Here is a 21437-nt window from a genome sequence, read left to right as displayed (position 1 = left end):
CTTGACCTCGACATGTCCCCGACCTCTCGCTCCGTCAGCCGGTGGTGGGAGAGGTACTCCGAATCTTTTTTACTTGAGGAAAAGTAGCAATAACACAATATAAAAATCCTCTGTTACAAGTACACAGCCTGTATTCAAAAGGTGACAAAGTAAAAGTACTCAAGTACTGTAGCCAAGTAAGTGTAATATAATAATAGTAAGTAATATTATTAAAACTACAGTCTATATTAGTAGTATTGAATTGAATTGAATTTTCAGGTGGGTGTCCCCTGCACAAAACGTTTTCAGGTCGGGGTTGCCAAATAGAGGGTATGCGCATGCATTAAGTGAATGGCCAATCGAGTGGCAAATCCGGTAGCAAAGTGAGTTGCAAACTGAGTTTAGTGTCGTTTAACGTTGTTTAATGCAATCAGATAGGACTTTTCTGTTTGAATGTATGGGCTGTCAAGGCCAGAAAGTAGTTTTCTCGTCTTATTTCTCTTAATGGGTCACAGGCTAAAACGAATGGGAACCACTACTCTAGACAGTGTGTGTGTGTGTGTGTGTGTGTGTGTGTGTGTGTGTGTGTGTGTGTGTGTGTGTGTGTGTGTGTGTGTGTGTGTGTGTGTGTGTGTGTGTGTGTGTGTGTGTGTGTGTGTGTGTGTGCGCGCGCGCGTGCGTGCGTGCGTGGGTGCGTGCGTGTGTGTGTAACTTCCAACTGCCCTCTCTACTCAACAGCCTGCGTCTCATCAGTGGCAGGCAGGAGTTTAGTCCAGTACTGCTGAGCTGGTCACCTCTGGCCGTGAGCTATCAGCTGGAGACGCTCGCTGATGGAGTCCAGAGGGCTTGCTTTAAGCCTGAGATAATACTCAGCTGCCGTGCCGCGAGAAGAACAGCAGATCTACAAGCCCACATCGCGTCGCAGCGCGACATGTCGTGGGCTTGAAGATCTGCTGTCATAAACCACCCAAGTATGGATCGCCGCTTTAAGTCGGAGTGGAACCAGAACAAAGGGGGGCCCGGCAGCTCGGCTTCAGGCCTGGGTTATTAACACTTGGGTAACAGGCGGACTCAGCAATCTGGACCAGTGAATCACGGCTAGAGGGAACTTTAATGAAGGTGCTGTTAATGCTGAGGAGCATCAACCAGGATTTAGTTACATACTGTGTGTGTGTGTGTGTGTGTGTGTGTGTGTGTGTGTGTGTGTGTGTGTGTGTGTGTGTGTGTGTGTGTGTGTGTGTGTGTGTGTGTGTGTGTGTGCGTGTGTGTGCGCGTGCGTGTGTGTGTGCGCGCGTGTATGCGACACGTGCTTGAAATGCTGACTTAACCACATACAAAGCCTAACATCCCTATTCTGGGGCAAACTTTGGGCTATTTTTGCTGAAGATATTTGGTGTACAGGGAAAGAACAAGGCAGCGTGAATATAGAGTGAATATAGGGTTTAGGAGGTTAAGACCTAAGGTTTTAACTGGAGCTCAGTTAGTCTGTTCTTGAGAGACTACTATGTCAGTGGTTCTCAAACCTTTTCATGAGAAGGAGGAGTATTTGGCCACAAACCCCCATCTCAAAATATTTAGTTCCAGGGACCCCCCAGATGCAAAATTTGAGTTACAAACGTTCGCTTTGAAAATACAAATATTCAAAGATTTGCACACATTTTCACCACTTTCTCAAAAATAGCAGATCTACAAGCTCGCAGCGCGGCACTCGGTGCCGCGCTGTGAGCTTGTATATCTGCTATTTTTCACTGGTTAAAGTATTCAATAATTCTAGGCCTCACACACAAAACTGCTCACGAATCCACCTACATCAGTTAGAAAAAAATAAAAATGAAAAAACATTTTCCTGACATTTCGAAAAGCCTGGTGAAACCTAGGTACGAGCAAGCATTTGATTTAGAGGGTTTGCACTGCAACAAACGGTGATAAATAATGAAGCCTACTGTGTTGTTACGAGCCTGTAGCACAGAAGCGGCCTCCCTGCTGTGAGGAGGTAATTACTGTAGCAGGAGACCCAGTTAGTAAAGACCTCGAGTGGCTCCATATTGAATTTGGAGGCTACTGTGATCGAATTGTATTTGTTTTGTGTGTTTGGTTTGTTTTGTAGCTAGAGCAGATTGCAGCTTTTCTGTCACGTTTTCTGAGTGGCACGGCGGACACTTTGGCTGCTGGAAAACGAAACTCTACTGCTTATGCCTTGCAGGCAACCATCACTTCTTGGGCACACATAACGCTCTGGTGAGTGGCTGCCTGGCACCGCAGCGACATCATACGAGGCGCGCAGCCAGCCATTTGGCGGCTCAGTTAGCGCCCTGTCAGCAGGGGTGTCGCACCAAATTCTGGGCCCCGGGTACAAGGATTCACTGTGGGGCCCCTGTGCTTTAACTATTGAAAAATAGCAGATATACAAGCTCACAGCGCGGCACCGAGTGCCGCGCTGCGAGCTTGTAGATCTGCTATTTTTGAAAAATCATGAAAATCTTTGAATATTTCAAATCCTTCTAAGGTTTTTTGAAAAATCTATGTTTCGATGTCAGTGGAGCTCAAACCTTTTCATGTGAAGGACACCCAAAATGATATGTATTTAGCCACGGACCCCCATCTCAAAATATTTAGTTCCAGGGGCCCCCCAGAAGCAAAATTTGAGTTACAAATGTTCGCTTAAAAAATACATATATTCAAAGATTTGCACACATTTTCACTACTTTTCAAAAATTGCAGATCTACAAGCTCACAGCGCGGCACCGAGTGCCGCGCTGTGAGCTTGTATATCTGCTATTTTTCAATAGCTAAAGTATAAAATAATTAAGGCCCCTCCACCACATTGGGCCCTAGTAACTCAGTCCCACTTTCCTACCCCTTGTGACGCCCCTGCCTGTCAGAACACATACTGCACCGGTGAGGGGAGGAGATAAAGGCATGCTGGGAACAACACCCAGCCCAGAGCTCGGACCATAATCCCCGCAGCGGTGCATCATGGACACCAACCGTTGCTCCAGGAGTTATCACCTCAACGACAGCAAGCATCCATCCCCCACGCTCCCATTTAGTGGCTCACAACTCGCCACTCCTGAAGGGTTGTGGGTGTTGGGAGCTGTGTTGTCCAGGGGCCTAACAGTTAATAGAACCAAATAGATTATTTTCTTTTCTTCCCCAACCGATTTATCAGCTTCAGCTTGTAGTGGGTTCCAGTTCCAATTTTGTCTGCTATTTCTTTTTTCCGTCTCTTCCAGTTTCACTTTATCCTGCAGGCGTTCACTCCTTATTGGATGACATTGTTACACTGACCTGAAAATATTTTCTGTTTACTAAAAAGACATGGAGATACAGGGAGCGCCCTGTTACTGAGCAAACAAACATGCTACTGCAATGATAACTATCCGAAAAGCTATTTTACGCAGGTTATAGCAGAAATATCCGATCTACAAGGTGTGAGCTAAAGGATTTGTGTTGAGGGTGAGGGTGTTCATGTAATGGCTGGTGTGTGTGACCCAAGCACACAGCAAAGAGGAGCCGTAGGATAGGTGAAGCCTGTGGGAGTATTTATTGAACAAGTGGGATTTGTGTGGATTGGTGGCTCTGCAGGTTGGCTCAACTTCAGCTCGGGAATCCGGAATACTGGAGAGGAGAGGAGAGGCAGTGGAAAATAACCACCACAGGAGAATAACAGAATGGAGCTGCAACTGTGTGAAGTGGAACAGCTTGGAGAAACATAGCCATGTAAAGCTAAACACTAAGTCCAACAATGCTGTAGGCTGGCCTGTACTTTACCGTACGTGTTGACATGTTGGAGCTCTGGCGTGGAGTCACATGCAGTGCACACAGGGCTTTTGTAGAGGCAGCAGTTGATTGTAGAATGGAGGACAGGTGCAGAGATTGGTGAAGGAGAGCAGGTGTAGTTAGTTGAGCAGGTGTAGTTGAGCCATGGAGTAGTCGGTGAGGGGGAGAGCATTTCTTGGATGTGAAGGTGAGGAGTAGCGGGCCGCAGTTCATTGCTGTTGAGGAAACGTAGGGAAATTATACTTTTGTGTTCGGGTAGTTCTGTCGGTAGAGTATTCGCCTCTTGACCACACAAGGCCGTGGTATCGATGCCGGGCACCGCCAAATCAGCGAATGAGTAGCGCGGCTTGGGTGCGGAAAGTAGTGAGGTAAGTACTGGCAGCTGATGGTAGGTGTTGCGATCCATCTCCCAGGGGTCTAGCGCACTGCCAAGCGAGGATAGACTCCCGCACTCTGGCTGTTAGACAATAAGCCTCTCCAACCTACTTACTTGCTTACAGAGTTATGCTTCAGTGGAAAAGTGTTGTACGACACGCCATTCGTCAAAAAAATGACGTTTTGACAGGTTCATTTGTAGGACGACAACAACCAAGGCTTTTAGATCAAAGTTATTTTTTTCCAAGTGACCACACACTGCTTGACATGTTGTTGTACAAGTTAGCCACAAGGAAATGAGATAAAAGCCCAGATTGAAAACATGTCATGACAGCTCTCTGGTGTGGGCCTGTGGGGATGGTAGTTCATGCACAACAGGTGTACTAGTCCAGTGGTTCTCAACCTGTGGGTCGGGACCCCCAGGGGGGGGGTCGCCAAATTATTTTTGGGGGTCCCCAGATGATTAGCTTAATGTGAAACATTGTTTTCTCTCCCAACAGTAAACAAACCAACATAAAGTTTAAGTCTATAGAGGGTATCTGCACATTTCTAAAGTGACAATTTAAGGACTTTTTAGTACTTATAAAATGACAAATTAAACATTAGCCAAATTGACAGATATTAGAGGCAGAAATTGTGAAAGTAGCCGATCTACATTCTCCCAACGAGGCGTTGTGAGCATGTAGATCTGCTGTTTTCAGAAACTTTTCACAATAGAACCGTGTTAGACAAAATTTAATTCCTCAACTCGTCAGGGTGGGGGGGTCCCCAGTTCGAATACATTTATTTTGGGGGGTCCTCAGTTAAAATATGATTATTGTGGGGGACATGGCCTGAAAAGGTTGAGAACCACTGTACTAGTCACACGCTATCTCTGAGCCCAATTAGTTTGACTAAGGTCAGGACAGGTGTGACTGCTTGTTCCAGCCATAACCCATATACTGACATTTTTCCGGTAGAAAATCTTTCTTGAAAATGTGAACATTTTTCAACAACTCAACAAAAGCTCAAAAAGGCTTCCAAGGGGCGGTTGATGTTTCTTCTCGCGCCTTGGTGCCAGAGGACAATGATTAGCGGTTGTCTCTGTGGCGTTTCCACAGCTGTAGAGGCGGGCTGCAGCTCAGGGGCGTCACAAGGGGTAGGAAAGTGGGACTGAGTTACTAGGGCCCAAGGTGGAGGGGCCCTAGTAACTTTAGCTATTGAAAAATAGCAGATATACAAGCTCACAGCGCGCTGCAAGTTAGATCTGCTATTTTTGAAAAGTCGTGAAAATGTGTGCAAATCTTTGAATATGTATTTTTTTAAGCTAACATTTGTAACTCCGGGGTAGTCCCTGGAACTAAATATTTTGAGATGGGGGTCCGTGGTCAAATCCATATCATTTTTGGGGTCCTTCACATGAAAAAGTTTGAGCATCACTGACATGGAAACATGGGTTTCTTGCACACAATTTCAAAATCTTTCAAAAATAGCAGATCTACAAGCTTGCAGCGCGGCACTCGGTGCCGCGCTGTGAGCTTGTATATCTGCTATTAACATATCTGCTATTAACATTCATGGGGGGCCCACAGTGAATCCTTGTACCCAGGGCCCAGAATTTGGTGTGACGCCCCTGCTGCAGCTCACCATCCGTCTATAAAAAGGAACGTGAACAGATGTTTCAGAAGGGCCAGGAGTTATCACGCATCGGAGAGGGCATTTTCTGAATCTTTTCAGCGGCACAGATAATTGTCAGCTTGTGAAAGACTACGCGTGCGTAGCGTGTTATTTGCACGCCGTGCCTCGTTGAATCCGTCGAATGCAAATTAAATACAGTGATTATGCCTTAGTGACGTTTTCGATTGCAGGGCTGCTGCCATTGAGGGCTGTTCTTCTGCTGTCGTTCAGAAATATCACGCCGCCTTTTCAGGCTTTTGATGGAGGGGATGAAGCCAATGTGAGACCACCCCCCCCTTAATGCCAAAAATAGAACAGTATTTCTTCACAGTGGTCCTCAAAGCCCAGGGGTCCTTAAGGGGGTTCCAGGGGGTCCCAAGCAAAGTTGTTGTTAATATCTCATCACAATCAGTTTAACCACTTTAACCCTATACACGCTGGATATTTGAAAGTAGCCGATCTGCAAGATCTACTGCCGGTGTCTTCAACGTATTCAGGCCAAGGACCCCTTAGTTGAGAGAGAGATGAAGCCCACAACCTGTTCATAGATTCCACACACAGTAGTTTCATTGTTTGACAGCACAATCATCAGTGTCAATACTTAATAAACTTGACCTTTCACTCTGTGCTTAGTCTGCTCTTTTCCCCCTCTACACCAAAGCTCTTTGCCAAAAATATCAGATCTACAAGCTCACAACGCCTCGAGCTGCGAGGCGTTGTGAGCTTGTAGATCTGATATTTTTGGCTAAAGTTCTCAGAATATGGACACTATTAGGGTTCAAGTGGTTAATCTAAAAAAGGAGAAAAAAAAGTTTCTATCTATCACTCAAAGATTGTCGTAACTCTGGGGACCCCCTAGGGGTCCCGGATCCCCTGTTGAAGACCCCTGATCTACTGTACATACAGCATGTCGCATTGTGACCTGTCACATGAATTCACATCTGTCTTCTGCAGACCGGTCTGGCCCCAAGCGCTGTTGGGGGGTTTTGCAGAAACTTAAAAAAATCTCACCCAGTGTGAAGAATCTAGACATATGCATTTCAATGTATTCCATTTCCTGGAATCAGTTTTTATTAGGGCTGTGATGCGATTAAACATTTTAATCTAATTAATTACAGGCTCTGTGATTAATTAATCGCATTTTAATCGTACATCGATAATTGACCTGATCGATAATTGACCTGAGAAGCTTTTTTTTTTTTTTTTTCAAGTAAAACACATTTTGTTGTACGAGTGAATCAACGTTTGAGTTTTTTCAATCTAAATTTTGCATCCACTGGGCCAAGCAAAGCGCTCTGATCGGCTACTTCTCCCTTTGCGTTTGTTGTCTCTTCTTGGTTGGTGCATCGCTATGATCGGTATGCCCGAAACTGAAGGTTCTGTGGTGCAAAAACTAAGTGCGATTAAAATGCGATTTTTTTTTAATCGTGTTAATTTTCTGTAATTAACCCTATTAGTGCCAGCTTTCACCACTAGAGGGCGCCCAGTGGCCAAAGAATTCACCATAAAGATACACTGGTACATGCACAAGCCCTGCGCAGCCATGATGCACATGAACACTTTCCTCTGTTCATTTACAGGAACAGGATGAAGTTAGCTTGAAGTTAGCTATTGGCTACCAAGCATTTTAGAAGCCCTATTTTCGGCGATTTAGACATGATTAAACCTTGCACACCTCATGGATATGCATGGAACAGAGAAAATGAGCTCTAAAGATCCTGGATTGCATTGGAGTGGATGGTAAATATCGGCGGCGCGACGCTCTCGCGGGCCGTGTAAACAGAATATAGTGGGGCTCAAAAAAAAAAAAGTAACTAAAATTTAATTTAAAAGCCGAACTAGTTCGGGATAGGCACTCAGGACGTTAATACGGCCCAAATTATCCCGAACTAGTTCGGGATAGGCACTGTATGAGTTAATTAATCGCAATTAATCAGTTAAAGTCCCAGCCTTAGTTTTTATTTTATGTTTTGTATTTTTTGTTTACAGGGACCCGTTTAAGAACATCCACTCGACACAGACCCACAGTCAAGCAGAAAGACAGCGGGACCACAATACCTCTCCTATTGGTCGGACAAGACTGGAGAGAGATCTCTGTCCTCCAAACACAGGTGAGCAATAATAATAAAGCACTCACATGTTCATTATTTACCCACACACGTATCTGTCTATTCTAGGGCTATCCACAACCAAATAACCTTTTAGCTCATTAACATTTTAAACCCTTTGTACAAAGGACCACAATGGAAATAACCTCAATAGAGGGTATATGCGTGTGACATCATCATTATACCTGGAAGTTATGCGTGATACCACTACTGCGTGATATCTAAAGGTAACGGCAATCTGGCAAGTCCCGGAAAAGATGCGCTGTGATTGGCCAGGCGTCATTTGAGTGGCAGCCTCGTGAGGCCCCTCCCCTACGCAAGGCTTTTCCTCCCCTACTAATACAGACAGAAAGCTGTTCCCAGCACCTGCTTCCGTGGCTTAGTGGATTGGTCTCTAGGATTCCAATCCAAGCAGCCCAGGTTCGTATCCCGGCCGTGACAGTCTTTCTTGCTACACCCCACGTAGGTTAAGTTTAGGGTTAGGGGTAGAGTTGGGTTGTCGAAAAGATAACATGTAGACGTAGCGACAATGCGGCTCAAAGGGACTGTAGTGCCTTGGAGCGCTGCAGGCCAATCACACGCTGCCAGGGTGGGGCTTGCCAGATAGCCGTTACGGAAAAAAATCATGCACGCCTACTGAGTGTCAAAAAACTATTTCTGGCCTTAACAGCCCATACATCCAAACAGAAAAATCCTATCTGATTGCATTAAACTCACTTTGCCACTCACTTTGCCACTCGATTTGCCATTCACTTTATCCATGCGCATACCCTCTATTTTTGCCTTTTTACAGATTTGTTCATTTTTGTCAATGACAAACGACTCCTCATTTTACCAAAAAAAAGCAAACTAAACCATTATCGGATTAATTAATCGCTACAGCTCTAATTAATTATTATAATTATAAATAAATAACCCCCCCCCCAAAAAAAGGCCTCAAACAGTACCTTCTAAGGCGTTGAGTCCAATTATATTTGTGTGTTTTTATTAGGCCAAGCCCCACATCTGTCAGTGTCAGAGCAACACAGCCAGGCAGGCTGTGGTTTCTGAAGGCTAATCAAACTGTTCAGATCAGCAGTGTTTCTGAAACATGGGAAGCCGTACAATCTGAACATGTGTTCTGCATCTTAGGAAGGAGAGAGAGAGAGAGAGAGAGATGGGGAAACGCTGTGCGGTGCGGCTCGCTGGAATGTTAATGAAATGTTTGAAATCTGGGATCCTTGACTCTCGCGTGGTGAAAGAGTGCCAGACATTGAGATGAGGGCGGGAAAAAAAGATCTAGACAGCTGCCGGGCATACTTAAAATCACAGCTTGGGTTTCCGAGTTCCATTATTGAGTTCTTTTTCGGTGCCGGATTCGTTTTGCTCTGCTTTTAACTGAGGTGTGCGCTCCTTTGAGGCATGACCCCCCCCCCGTCCCCGTCTCCCGTCCTCTTAGAAAAATAAAATCATTAGAAAAACACAACTTCAAAAGTGAACCTATTTCTGTCAAGTATTCCCTTTTCTGCAAAGACATAACTTTGAATATGAGATATGAAGGGAGTGTGGTGCGTATTAGGGTCTTGCAGCACCCAGTGTAAGAGCACTTAACCCTTACACACCCGTACTTCCTTGACAGGGGTCCCCCAGGCAGGGCTCCAGACTAACTTTTTCACAGGTAGCACTGGTGCCACCTACATTTTCATTAGGTAGCACCACCAGAAATTAGGTAGCACCATCTTTTTCTTTGTATAGCGTATTAGCGCGGTATTAATACATAGCTTTATTATGCTGATGACAGTTGTTGTCGATATAATGTTGTTGAATACCCTGATAACAATATGTCTCAGTAAAAAAAGCTGTAGCCTAGTTTTTATGTATTTTTGCTTCAAGTTAATATTTGCAAACTAAAGACATTAATTCAAGAAAGATTTACGAATATCTAGGCTAACAAAGGCAATATAGAACTATGACTTTAAACGTGCACAACGTTTCATGCAGGATGGAAAAATAAAATTGTCCTCATGGTTTTGGAGTGAGATACTGTGGGAAGTAAGCTGCTTGATCAACAGAAAACGTTCACTTGGACACACACACACACACACACACACACACGCGCGCACACACACACACACACACACACACACACACACACACACACTAACACAGAACACACGCTACAACAAAGACAAAAAAGTTAACAGGTGCCGTTAATTTGAGCTAATTGTCTGTCTATGAAGTCAAAGCGCATTTTGGGCACTGAGGAACTTAACGACCCACAGCTGTTTTCGCACGTAACAGTAGGTTAATGTAACCAACGGTGGAAACATCCACGAGCGATTGCTAACAATAGCTAATCTAATAGCAAACAAACAACCCACGACCCATTATCCAGTTAGAGATGACAACAGAAAAAGCATGGTTATACAAAGAAAGGTTAGTATTATGTGATATCTATCCATTCCAAGGTGAGCGAGAGAGAGAGAGAATCTGTCTGTGTGTGTGACTCGACCACCGGACTGACCGACGCTAGTGTGCATTGTGTGAGCTGTGTGTGTGTGAGTGAAAGAGAGAGAGAGAGAAGGGGAGGGGCGGAGCAGGCAGGCAGTCAGGGAGAGAGAGAGACGGAGCGAGAGAGAGAGAAGAGGCGTCAGGCGATCCTCGATTGAGGATTGTCTTTTTTTCTTTCTTTTTTTTTAGTCGCACGTGCGCGACCTGGTTAAAATTTAACTCGCACTTTATGAAATTAAGTCGCATATGCGACTTAATAGCTTGCACCCTGGAGCCCTGCCCCCAGGGGTCTGTACTTGGCCCCCCTCTTTTTCCCCTCTACACCTAATCACAGATATAAAAAGCTAGATACCTCCTCCGCCGCTGCAGTTCATTGGTGCGACTGGTCAAACACCGCTGGCGGAAGTGCGTAACTGTGGAACTGCGGAAGGCACTCTGCCCCCTCCAATGGGAAAGAGTCCTGCCAGTCCTGCATCTGATTGGCCTACCGAGCTTCCCATTCTGTGACGCACAAGGAAGCGTCCTTCAGAATTCCCAAGAGCACCGCCTCAGAATTCTGGAGGCTTGCATAGAGTTATTGGGAGGCTTGCCAGCTCTCTTTGACCAACCCCTCCCACCGGAGGGAGGTATCTAGCTTTTTATATCTGTGCACCTAATGTCTTCCTCAAAAATGGCCGATCTACAAGCTCATGGCGCGTCGCTGAAATCGGCTACTTTTGCCAAATTCTCGCCTCTGTTTGCAGAACGTTCGGAGCAGTGTTGATTTTGACAGGACATTTTGATTTAGTTTTAGTCATAGTCTTTTGAATAAAATGTAATTTAGTTTTGGTCACATTTTAGTCATCTGAAAAGTTTTAGTGTTCAACTTAAATATCATACGATTTTAGTCGACTAAAAGAGAGAGAGAGCAAGGGACTCAGTGCAACAGCTGCGAAAAACGGGAAAAATCAACCCTGGTCATAAAATAAATACGAAACGGGCGGCAGTGTGCAAACGTGATTGACATAACGTGTGGTTGATTTTTTTATTCACGCACTCCGAAATTCACTCCGGAGTTTTCAGGCCAAGGACCCCTTAGTTGAGAGAGCGATGAAGCAGGGACCCCCACAACCTTTTCAGAGAATCCATATTATAGTTTCATTGTTTGACAGCACAATCGTCAGTGTATTTTGGATTCATGTCAATTTGTGTTATCAGATATTTAACCACTTGAACCGTCAGTACTTAATAAACTTGACCTTTCACTCTGTACATAGTCTGCTCCTTTTCCCCTCTACACAAAACCTCTTTGCCGAAAATAGCAGATCTACAAGCTCGGTTATTTTTGGCTAAACTTCTCGGGTTCAAGTGGTTAATATAAAAAAAGAAGATTCAAAGTTTCTATCACTCAAAGATTTGGAGGACCCTCTGTAGTAAGGACCCCTGCTGTATATGGTGCTCTACAGACGGGCAGCGGTTGCCTCCGGGGCTCCCGCTTGGATCTCCGGGGACCGCGCCACGGTGATACACAAACACATTCGCTCAGCGAGTAAACGCTGCACGGTATTTCACAAAGATGAACACAATCCATCTCTTGCCGCACCGCGTACGCATGCACAAACGAGCATGCTCGTGGGGATTTTCACAGGACTGCGCCCACTCGCCTCGCCGCCTCCTAAACTTCGCTATGCGGCCGAAATAGCCGCCCGCCTCTCATTGAAAATGAATTACTAGGAGGCGGTGACCGCGTACCGTCTAGAACCCCCTTATGAAGATAAGTTTGAAAGTGGGGAAGCGCTCCTTTACCACCCAGAATCCATGTGAGGAAAACCTAAGATTTTTTAATGCAGAGCCAAAATAGAATAATCTCACTCTAGTATAGAGCCCTGTGGGACTCCTACATCAACAGCGCATGGGGTTTAACCGTGTTCTCCTTCCACATGCTCTTGTGATCAGCAGCTCAGCCGCTCCACTGTGCAGGCGGTGAGAGAAGAATGACGTAAACCCCAGACAGTGCTGCTTGTGCATGTCGTTATTCACCACAGATGACCCCCCCACCGACCAAATGTGTGCGAGAGAGAGAGAGAGCACGCAAGAGCGTGTGTGAGAGACAGAGATAAGTGTTTGGTGCGAGAGAGAAAGTCGCTCTGTACTCCGTGGAAGAGAGAGAGAGTGAGAGTCACTGAGAGACGAATGGAGAGAGATCAATGAAATACACAGAGAGCGAGTTTGTGTGTGTTTATACAAGCACGTTTCTCCTCGGCGACAAGTAGAATGTGCCTGCGGAACCGAGATAGAGGGTGGATGTGTGCATGTGTGTGCGCGTGTGCTTGTGTGCATGCGTGACCAGAGTGCCAGTGTGTTACAGGGAACAACAGGCAGTGGTGATAAATATGACTCTGTGCCACTTGCGCCACCCGTCAGACGTGTGCCTCTCTCTCTCTCTCTCTCTCTCTCTCTCTCTCTCTCTCTCTCTCTCTCTCTCTCTCTCTCTCTCTCTCTCCACGTTCCAACTCAGGGGTGTGTTATTGGAGATTTGCGGTTTTCGTTGGATTAATGTCAAATGGAATAGAAGCATAAAGCTAATCCTCTCGGCTCTTGTTCTGCAGATACAAAGTAGCTTCATAAGGATTTCAGAACTCTGCTCTCATCAATTGAAAACACACTGTGCACTTTTTCTCGCATGGGGAGAGCCCGGGTGACTTGTTCCAGCTTTTGTCAGCAGCAGTGGAATAAATCTGTGTCGCCTTTTTTCATTCTTTCTTTTTTTTTTTTTTTTTACCCTTTGATCTATTTTATTATATTAGTGTTTCAGCACACAACAGGGTTTTCTGCTGTTGTCTTTATTTAACCAACGCTAAGGGCGCTGTACATATGAAAATCGAGGCGGGCAACATGGTTGCACAATCAAGGGATACAGTGATTCAGTCCAAGACTAATACTCGAGCCAGTTAGGGTTGTAAATAGCATGGGTGTCGTGCACCAAAAATAGCCAATCGGGACCGTACCTATGTTCCCCAGGTTCTATGTTCCCCACTTACCCCCACAAAAAGGGTTCTATGTTCCCCACTCAACTAAAAAAAGGTTCTATGTTCCCCGCTCATCCAAAAATGCAGGAAACATAACTCTGAACACACACAATGGAACATAATGTGGAGAAATTACGAATACTAGTGGGTAAAGGGGGAACTAGGGCACCATATATTTGTGACTGGGCATCTGGACGAGTGGGCTCCTGGAAAAGTAGGCACTTAGGGGTGGAGACATATGGGCACAAGGGGCACCTGGACAACTGGACGAGTAAGCACACAATGTTCTTTGTGCCCAGATGTCCCACCATTTCCTGCATTTGAGTTGGGAGCATGTGTTTTTTGGTGGGGGGAAGTGGGGAACATGGAACCTGGGGAACATAGAACCTGGGGAACATAGAACCTGGGCAACATAGGTATGGTCCCCATAGGGAGGATCCCCACTTACACGTGACTATGTATGAATCAGGCCTTTACACTCATGTCCTCTCTCTTGCCTGTCTCGTGTGTCCAGGGTCACCCAGCGTCGCTGAGGGTCCAGATCGAAGCAGAAGGTGAACGGCTGCTCCTGGACGTGGTGAAAAATGAGTACGTTTTTTTGCAACCTTTTTGGACACATGGCATGTATTACTGTACAGTCACTCTAATCCCCTGATGATCCCTAACCTCAACTGATCTAGACCTGTGACCGTGTCCTCATGAAAACCAAATCAGGGACACCGACATTTTCATCATGCGTTGACCGGGTTCACCTGGTTCGATGACCAACATCATGTGTCCCCAAATGCGTCAGGATTGCACACACACAGACACACACACGCATGGCACACACACGCATGGCACACGCACGCACGCACACACATGCATGGCACACACACACACACACACACACACACAGCTAAGGAGCAGGAAACATTGTCATAACAACCACTAGTTTGGGGCAAGACTCTGTTCTTGTTCTGTTCTGGCTATTCTTTTGTGTGTTCGCCGGAACAAAGACTTGAAAGACACAAGGTTCCTGAATAAATCAGTCGGACACTAATGAAATCCGACATCCTCCTTCCTCGTTCTTCTCCTCTCCCTATCGTTTCATCTGATCCATCGTCACCGGGGGGGAAAAGAAAAACGTTGTTTGAATGCGGAACTCATACCTGCTCGCTCCGCATTAAGGTATAGTCAATACTGTCAACGTGCTGTCGTGCGTTGAGGGGGTCGGGGGGACTGGCGCGGGCAGGGGCGTCACAAGGGGGAGGAAAGTGGGACTGAGTTACTTGGGCCCAAGGTGAAGGGGGCCTTTATTGTTTTATACTTTAGCTGCGAGCTTGTAGATCTGCTATTTTTGAAAAGTCTTGAAAATGTGTGCAAATCTTTGAATATATGTATTTTTCAACATTTGTTGTAACTCAAATTTTGCTTCTTGGGGTCCCCGGAACTAAATATTTTGAGATGGGGGTTCGTGGGCCAAATACATAGAAACATAGGTTTTTCAAAAAAAACAAGGATTTAGAAGACACCTATAGAATTGGGTAAAAAGTATTCAAAGACTAGCACAACATTTCACGATAAAAAAAAAAATAGCAGATCTACAAGCTTGCAGCGCGGCACTCGGTGCCACGCCGTGAGCTTGTATATCTGCCCCTATGAAGAACATTCATAGTGGGGGCCTACAGTGAATCCTTGTACCCGGGGCCCAGAATTTGGTGCGACACCCCTGTGGGCGTGCGCCGGGAGCGCCATTTGAAACACATTGCGGCTTGATGGAGACGACAGGTCCCAGGCGTTTGTTTGAGCGAGTGTTTTGTCTTCCTCACATTCTTACTCGGGGCGGGGGGCGGGGGGGGGTGGGGGGGGGGGGGGTGCTTGGCGTGGCTGGCCTCGTACTCAGACAACTCTGGTCTGTGCCTGCGAGAAGAATGGGATGTGATAGATGGAGCAATATGTTTTCTATCTGCCTCTACCGCCACACATGAGCAACCAGGAACAAGTGGAGCTGTCTGTGTGTGAGAGAGAGAGAGAGAGAGACAGACAGAGAGAGAGAGAGAGAGAGAGAGAGAGAGGTGGGGGGTTCTTATGCTTTGTGCCAGGCATGAAACTCACTAGTTTTTCAGAGTCAATACATGCAAATTTCTAGCTACATGTCTGCGGGACGTCCCTTTCTTTCAGCACCAGCGACCTCAATTTTACGGTTAACCTGCTTTGAAACAATATTTTGACGGGAAACTCATTCAGCCACTCGGATCGTTTCAGCCTTCATCCTTAAGCCATTTAGAACGGGTACACAGTATTGTGTATCACAGCGCGGCACCGAGTGCCGCGCTGCGAGCTTGTAGATCTGCTATTTTTGAAAAATCGTGAAAATTTGAATTTTGACCCGATTCTATGAGTGTCTTTTGAATCCTTCTACGACTTTTTGAAAAACCTATGTTTCTATGTCAGCAATCTGGCTATCCATCGTCAAAGAAAAGGTCCTTTTCACTTAACTGGAGCTCAGTTAGCCTGTTCTTGAGAGACTACTATGTCAGTGGTTCTCAAACCTTTCCATGTGAAGGACCCCCAAAATGATATGTATTTGGCCACGGACCCCCATCTCAAAATATTCAATTCCAGGGACCCCTTCCAGGGATTTTCATGACTTTTTCAAAAATAGCAGATCTACAAGCTCGCAGCGCGGCACTCGGTGCCGCGCTGTGAGCTTGTATATCTGCTATTTTTCACTGGTTAAAGCATTCAATAATCCTAGGCCAAAAATGGTTAAATACCTTCCTGTTTTCGCGCAGGTGCGTCCACCGCACCAGACACTATTATAAGGCTGACTTGCAGTTTATCAAGTTATTCAACAGACGGCGCGTTTATGCAGTCGAGGAGTCGAGCGTTCCTTCGGTATGAATATTTGATTTGAAAAACAAAAAAGAAAGAACATTAGTGTCCCCGGTGATGAGGTGGAGTTGGGGTGGAGGTTGGACGGTGGGGGCCAACAAGTACTTCGCATGCATCACCCAAGTGATGCGCAGCCAAGACGGCTTGTCATCGTTGTCCGATTCCATTAGACGTACAGTCCGCAGTAGAACTTAAGAGTAGCGCAGCCAACAGGAACCATGCATATGGTCGGGCTGGGATTTGCGAATGAGCTGATCTCCTGATGGGAAAACACATGTAATAAAGCAGCTTTTCGAGCGTTCCAAATCCCAATCTGACTGGATTTACTAATTGTAGCAGTGAGTCTTAGAGGGAACAAGGCCTAATTACTGGCAATGATGTGAGTGATGTTGGGAAGAATTGAATTTTCTATCGTCTGTGCATTCTTGGACTTGGTTCAGGCAATGGAGCTCAGCTCTGTCAGAGAGTACTCCGGCTAGAAGAGAGGTTCAGAGCTGAACAAAGCGGTGGGCGCTGGGCAATAACTGAGAACATTTGCTCGAGTATAATACTTCAGTACAGTTGAGGTGATATTTTGTCAATTCTGTACTTCTACCCCTCTACATGTACAAGCTGCTACACTACACTACACTATGGGACCTTTTCCACCGGCAAAGAACCGGTTCTGGTTCTTTCTCCCGCCTTTGGGATGGTCCAGAGGTGAGCTTTTCCACAGAGAACCGGAGTTGGTTCTGAACCGTAAAAGTTGGTTCCGAACGGGAACCACAAAATCCTTGGTTCCTCTGGTTCAATCATGGTTCAATCTGGTGGAAACGCAAGCCGGTTTGCAAGAACAAACCAAGGTTCCAAGAAAGTTGAACCGGTACTGGTTCTGGAACCGGTTCTTTGCCTGTGGAAAAAGCCCCTATGAGAACTTACATCAATAACTTGAGTTGTATTTTATACTTTGGCCATTAGAACACTGCCGAACTACAAGCTCACAACATGTCACGATAGATCGACTATTTCTTTAAACGTTTGACACATTTTGGAAAGAAATATGTGTGAAATGGGTCATTCATAATGAGTACATTTACTTTGGCAAGTATTATTTTGACACCAAACCTTTTGTACTTGTACTCAAGTAAAAAAACGTGGCGTTTGCGAGTGACACAGTATTCCTGCGCTGTGGTGACGTGACAAAGGACATAATGTGACAGTCACGTCGAGTGAGTTTGTTGGTGCATGTGGGGCGCGTGTGACAGAGCCAGCTCTGAACGTCAACATTATGTAGCGTTCACATGCAGTGATGGCTCCAGTCTGAGGTTGCTGGCAGGACGTCCTGGTGTTGCTGATGAAGTCCAGTTGTTCAAACACGAGACACGTCTGGGGAGGATGTAAAAAACGTGGACCCAAAATGAAATGATTTGAATTAAAAACCCTAAGGATCTGTTTTTGTTTTTTCGTGCGTGCTCGCTCTCCGGTCTCTGTTAATCAATATTTCTGGCAGGGGAAACGACGATGAGAGAGGTGCACCGCACAATTGAACATGACGTTCGGTTCATGGCGTTCTCAGTTGTGACTCGATTCATATGTTTTGCCTAATTGGGTGTAACTGAGGTAGCCTATTATAGGGTTGTGATGCAAGACCATTTCCATTGTAATAATGTTACCCGAATGCCTTTGAAAAATTATCACCTTCATCTGTCTGAATGTTCTCTTACCCGACTCCTTTGACAAATATTCTATATCAGTGCTGATGATTTTCACTTAATCTTCTTCCGCCTCATGGTGGCGCTTGTGGTTTGGCAGCCAAGGAGTGTGTGTGCAAAGTTTGGCATCGATAGGGGCAACGGTGGCAGAGATATGAGTAGGGCAAAAGTAGGGATGTCCCGATACCACTTTTTTGCTGACCGAGTACGAGTACAAGTACTTCATGTTGAGTACTCGCCGATACCGAGTACCGATACGAGTACAATTAATAATACAAAATGTATTTAAATTACGCTTTTTTTTTTCCCTCTAAAAAAATATATTATCCAATTTATATATCCGCATCCATCCTCATCCGCAACTATAACATAATGTCAAATTATTCTTTTTTTCTGGTATTCTCAGAAATGCATTCATTGATTTAGCCCACAGCAATCTGAGTTCCCAGAGGTCATTTCTTCCGCCACTAGGTGGCGAAGCCCACAGAATCTCTATTCTCTTCAATCAATCGTCTTTTTTCAGCTGTGCTACACTGGCAGGCAGGCACGTACACACATTGACAATTTGACATCAAAGGGGGCTTGAGCCCCTGCCAGATCAGTCTGTAAAAAGTGTCCATGAATGCATTTTTTTACTATGGTAAAAAATGCAAATGTCCCCGGGCCCTTTCCATACCATAACTGAAGGCTGCATTCAAGAGAATTGTCCACCAAAAGGCCTTCTAGAAATATCAGCCCCTGCCTCTCTAAAATGTCTCTGCACGTCCCTGCAGACAGACACACACTTCACCGAGAGAGCGAGCTTTCAAGACAAGAGCGACAGTGACAAACAAACAAACACACACAGCTTTCTAGTGGGAAGTTTAACTTACCTACAGTAGCCTATACTTTGCAATTTGCGTGAGGTGGTGAAGGATATATGAAAGAGATTCAACTTTAGAGGTAAGTTTAGCGCAACAAGGCATGCCGTGATGCTGATGCCTTTAAGTGGTCGCAGCTGTATCGTTGGAGCACTGGTGCCTCGTTCGCAGTGCGGCACTGTGAGCTTGCATATCTGCTATTTTTCAATAGCAAAAGTATAAAATAATTAAGGCCCTGGCTTTCACCTTGAGCCCTAGTAACTCAGTCCCACTTTTCTCCCCCTTGTGACGCCCCAGCAGAGTATCGGGCGCTGCCGTGAGAAGTATCTGGCGAGTACGAGTACAGCAAAATAGGGTTGTATCGGGTCGAGTACCGATACCACGAGTACCGATACCGCATCCCTAGGCAAAAGTGTGATGTAACGTGTGACGGACAGACTGACAGACAGCCGGTGGAGGTTTTGATAGTAACTGCGACCTGACGGTCCCAATGAACATTATGTACAGGCCTCTTTCAAGCGGACTGAAGATTGCACACAAAAACCTTCATTTCAATGTAATTGAAAACATTTTGTTTTCAATTCAAATGTTCTCACATTTATTGACAACTTATAGTAAAACTATATTAGTGTTTGTTTTTTTTGTCCGTAATGCCTATTTTATGCTCTGTCGCAAACTGAAAACGCGATGCGGATGGTGACACCATGGTATACTAAATTATAAATCTGTCTTTCAGAGTTTATAATGTATTGATGTGGAGAAAGGCTAATGATAATGGAGCGCAGCTGTTCGATGGGATACTTATTACTTAATTAATCCAGCAACAGCTTTGAAATGTAACACTTCACATGACATTACGTTATGAAGATAAATGACAAAATGCACACATTGATATTGTCCCTGTTGGATGTTCATGATCCTTTCAATTCAAATCCCTTCATAAATTACATTATAAATGTCCTTTTCACGGGCCAGAATAGAACACTATGTACAGTACTGTGCCTGGCTTTGGCTGGGCTCTGGCCATACAGTAGTTTGTTTGAACTGTCTAAGTAGAATTTGTGACCCGGAGGTGGACTAACATTTATGTAGGAATTTCCATAAGCACAGATGTCGTGAAATCCATCCGTTGCTGAAATTCCAGCCATTTCTTTCTTCTGATGTTTGCTTTGCCATCCAGAAGTGCATATTTAATCTGTGCCAGGTACGGTTTTTCGGGGACTGCAGGTATTTGAGCTGAACATTGAAAGATGTGAAAAGATACGCTGTGACCATATTCACACAATGGTCATTTCTTTTTTGAGCGGTGGTCACAACGCTCCTATACGTGGCCGTGTGTGTGGGTCGGTCTGTTTGTCTGTTTGTCTGTTTGTCTCCGTGTCCGTAGCCTGCACTCCTGCAGTAACCTTTTCTGACCACACATGTTAAGGGAGGGGCGCACACACACACACACACACACACACACACACACACACACACACACACACACACACACACCACCGCTCAGTTCACACGAGTGTGATTTTTTAAGATTAGTTTTGTGGGCTTGTATGCCTTTATTGATACAGTAGGACAGTAGACTGACAGGAAATGGAGAGAAAGATGGGGAGTGATGGGGAGATCATTAAACACTTTCAACCGGGCGTCCCTCTTTTGGCCGTGTGATTATAGGCAGAATCACGGAAGTTTTCGAATATTTGGCAGTCCCGTCTTCATTCTTCACAAGACGGTGGTTGTTGCAGTTACATTCACTACAATACCTAACCATAGTTTTGCGCTAGGACAAAGAAAAACCATAAAATGCAACAATGTGTACAATGTTCTGTAATGCAATCCAATGGTGAAAGCTATGTTGTTTGACCCAGCACACTAATGGCAGGTTCTAAAACTTTTCAGCTCAAGACCCAAAAGATACATTTGGTGTCTCCTCGGTACCGATGAAGTGTACAAAACTAAAATGTGACGTGCTGTGAGATGAGATTTTTTTTTTTTTTTTTTTTTTTAAAGAATTGTTTTGGGGCTTGTATGCCTTTATTGATAGGACAGTAGACTAACAGGAAATTGGGGGAGAGACGGGGAGTGACATGCGGCAAAGGTCATCTGGATCGGGAATCGAACCGGCGCCGCCGCCAGGAATCCATGCCATGTGGCAGTGCCTAAGTGGTATGGGCCCGGACCGGTAGGTCAGTGGCCGCCCAAGATGAGAACATTTTTAAAATGGATGAAAAATCAAAACATTTTTTTGTTGTTGTAGGAAACAATATTTACTCATAAAATCACAACCCATTGTCTTGGGAAACACTGATAAGCTGGCCGATACCACAACTCTGTCAGCCTCTTGCAATTCGACCCGGGGTGGTCTGTCAAAACATCCTGCAGCCACGCGTGTGCATGCAGATCAGGCCTGGTGGAGACATCTGCTGAGCCTTCATCTGTGGGTGTAGACTAGAGCCCCCTCGGGCCTGGCTGTTGCAGCTCACTCCTGCTGCTTTGGGGTCCAGGGATGCGAGGCATTAAAGGAATCGGTTCATGTCTTCGTGGCTTGCGGGCGCATCAGCTGAGCAAGCGTCCGTGGCGGAGGAGGAGTGTGCAGCTGCTGGGCAGGCATCAAGG

At 45.5% G+C, this 21437-nt stretch overlaps 1 protein-coding gene across 1 annotated transcript in view; it reads left to right on the top strand.

The window, feature by feature from the left end:
- The window catches only part of adam12a (ADAM metallopeptidase domain 12a), a gene marked incomplete at both ends in the record, with an annotated part of 173209 nt that overhangs the window by 14700 nt on the left and 137072 nt on the right, over positions 1 to 21437 (top strand). Inside the window, 2 exons of the mRNA XM_080747303.1 lie at positions 7780 to 7901; positions 13911 to 13984. Of these exons, the coding sequence (XP_080603429.1) occupies positions 7780 to 7901; positions 13911 to 13984 (196 nt within the window). The remainder of the gene's footprint in view (positions 1 to 7779; positions 7902 to 13910; positions 13985 to 21437) is intronic.

This window comes from Nannobrachium achirus (genome assembly GCF_963921795.1).
Source record: "Nannobrachium achirus genome assembly, chromosome: 18".
Lineage (NCBI taxonomy): Eukaryota > Metazoa > Chordata > Actinopteri > Myctophiformes > Myctophidae > Nannobrachium > Nannobrachium achirus.
This window is presented reverse-complemented; position numbering and strand designations above follow the sequence as displayed.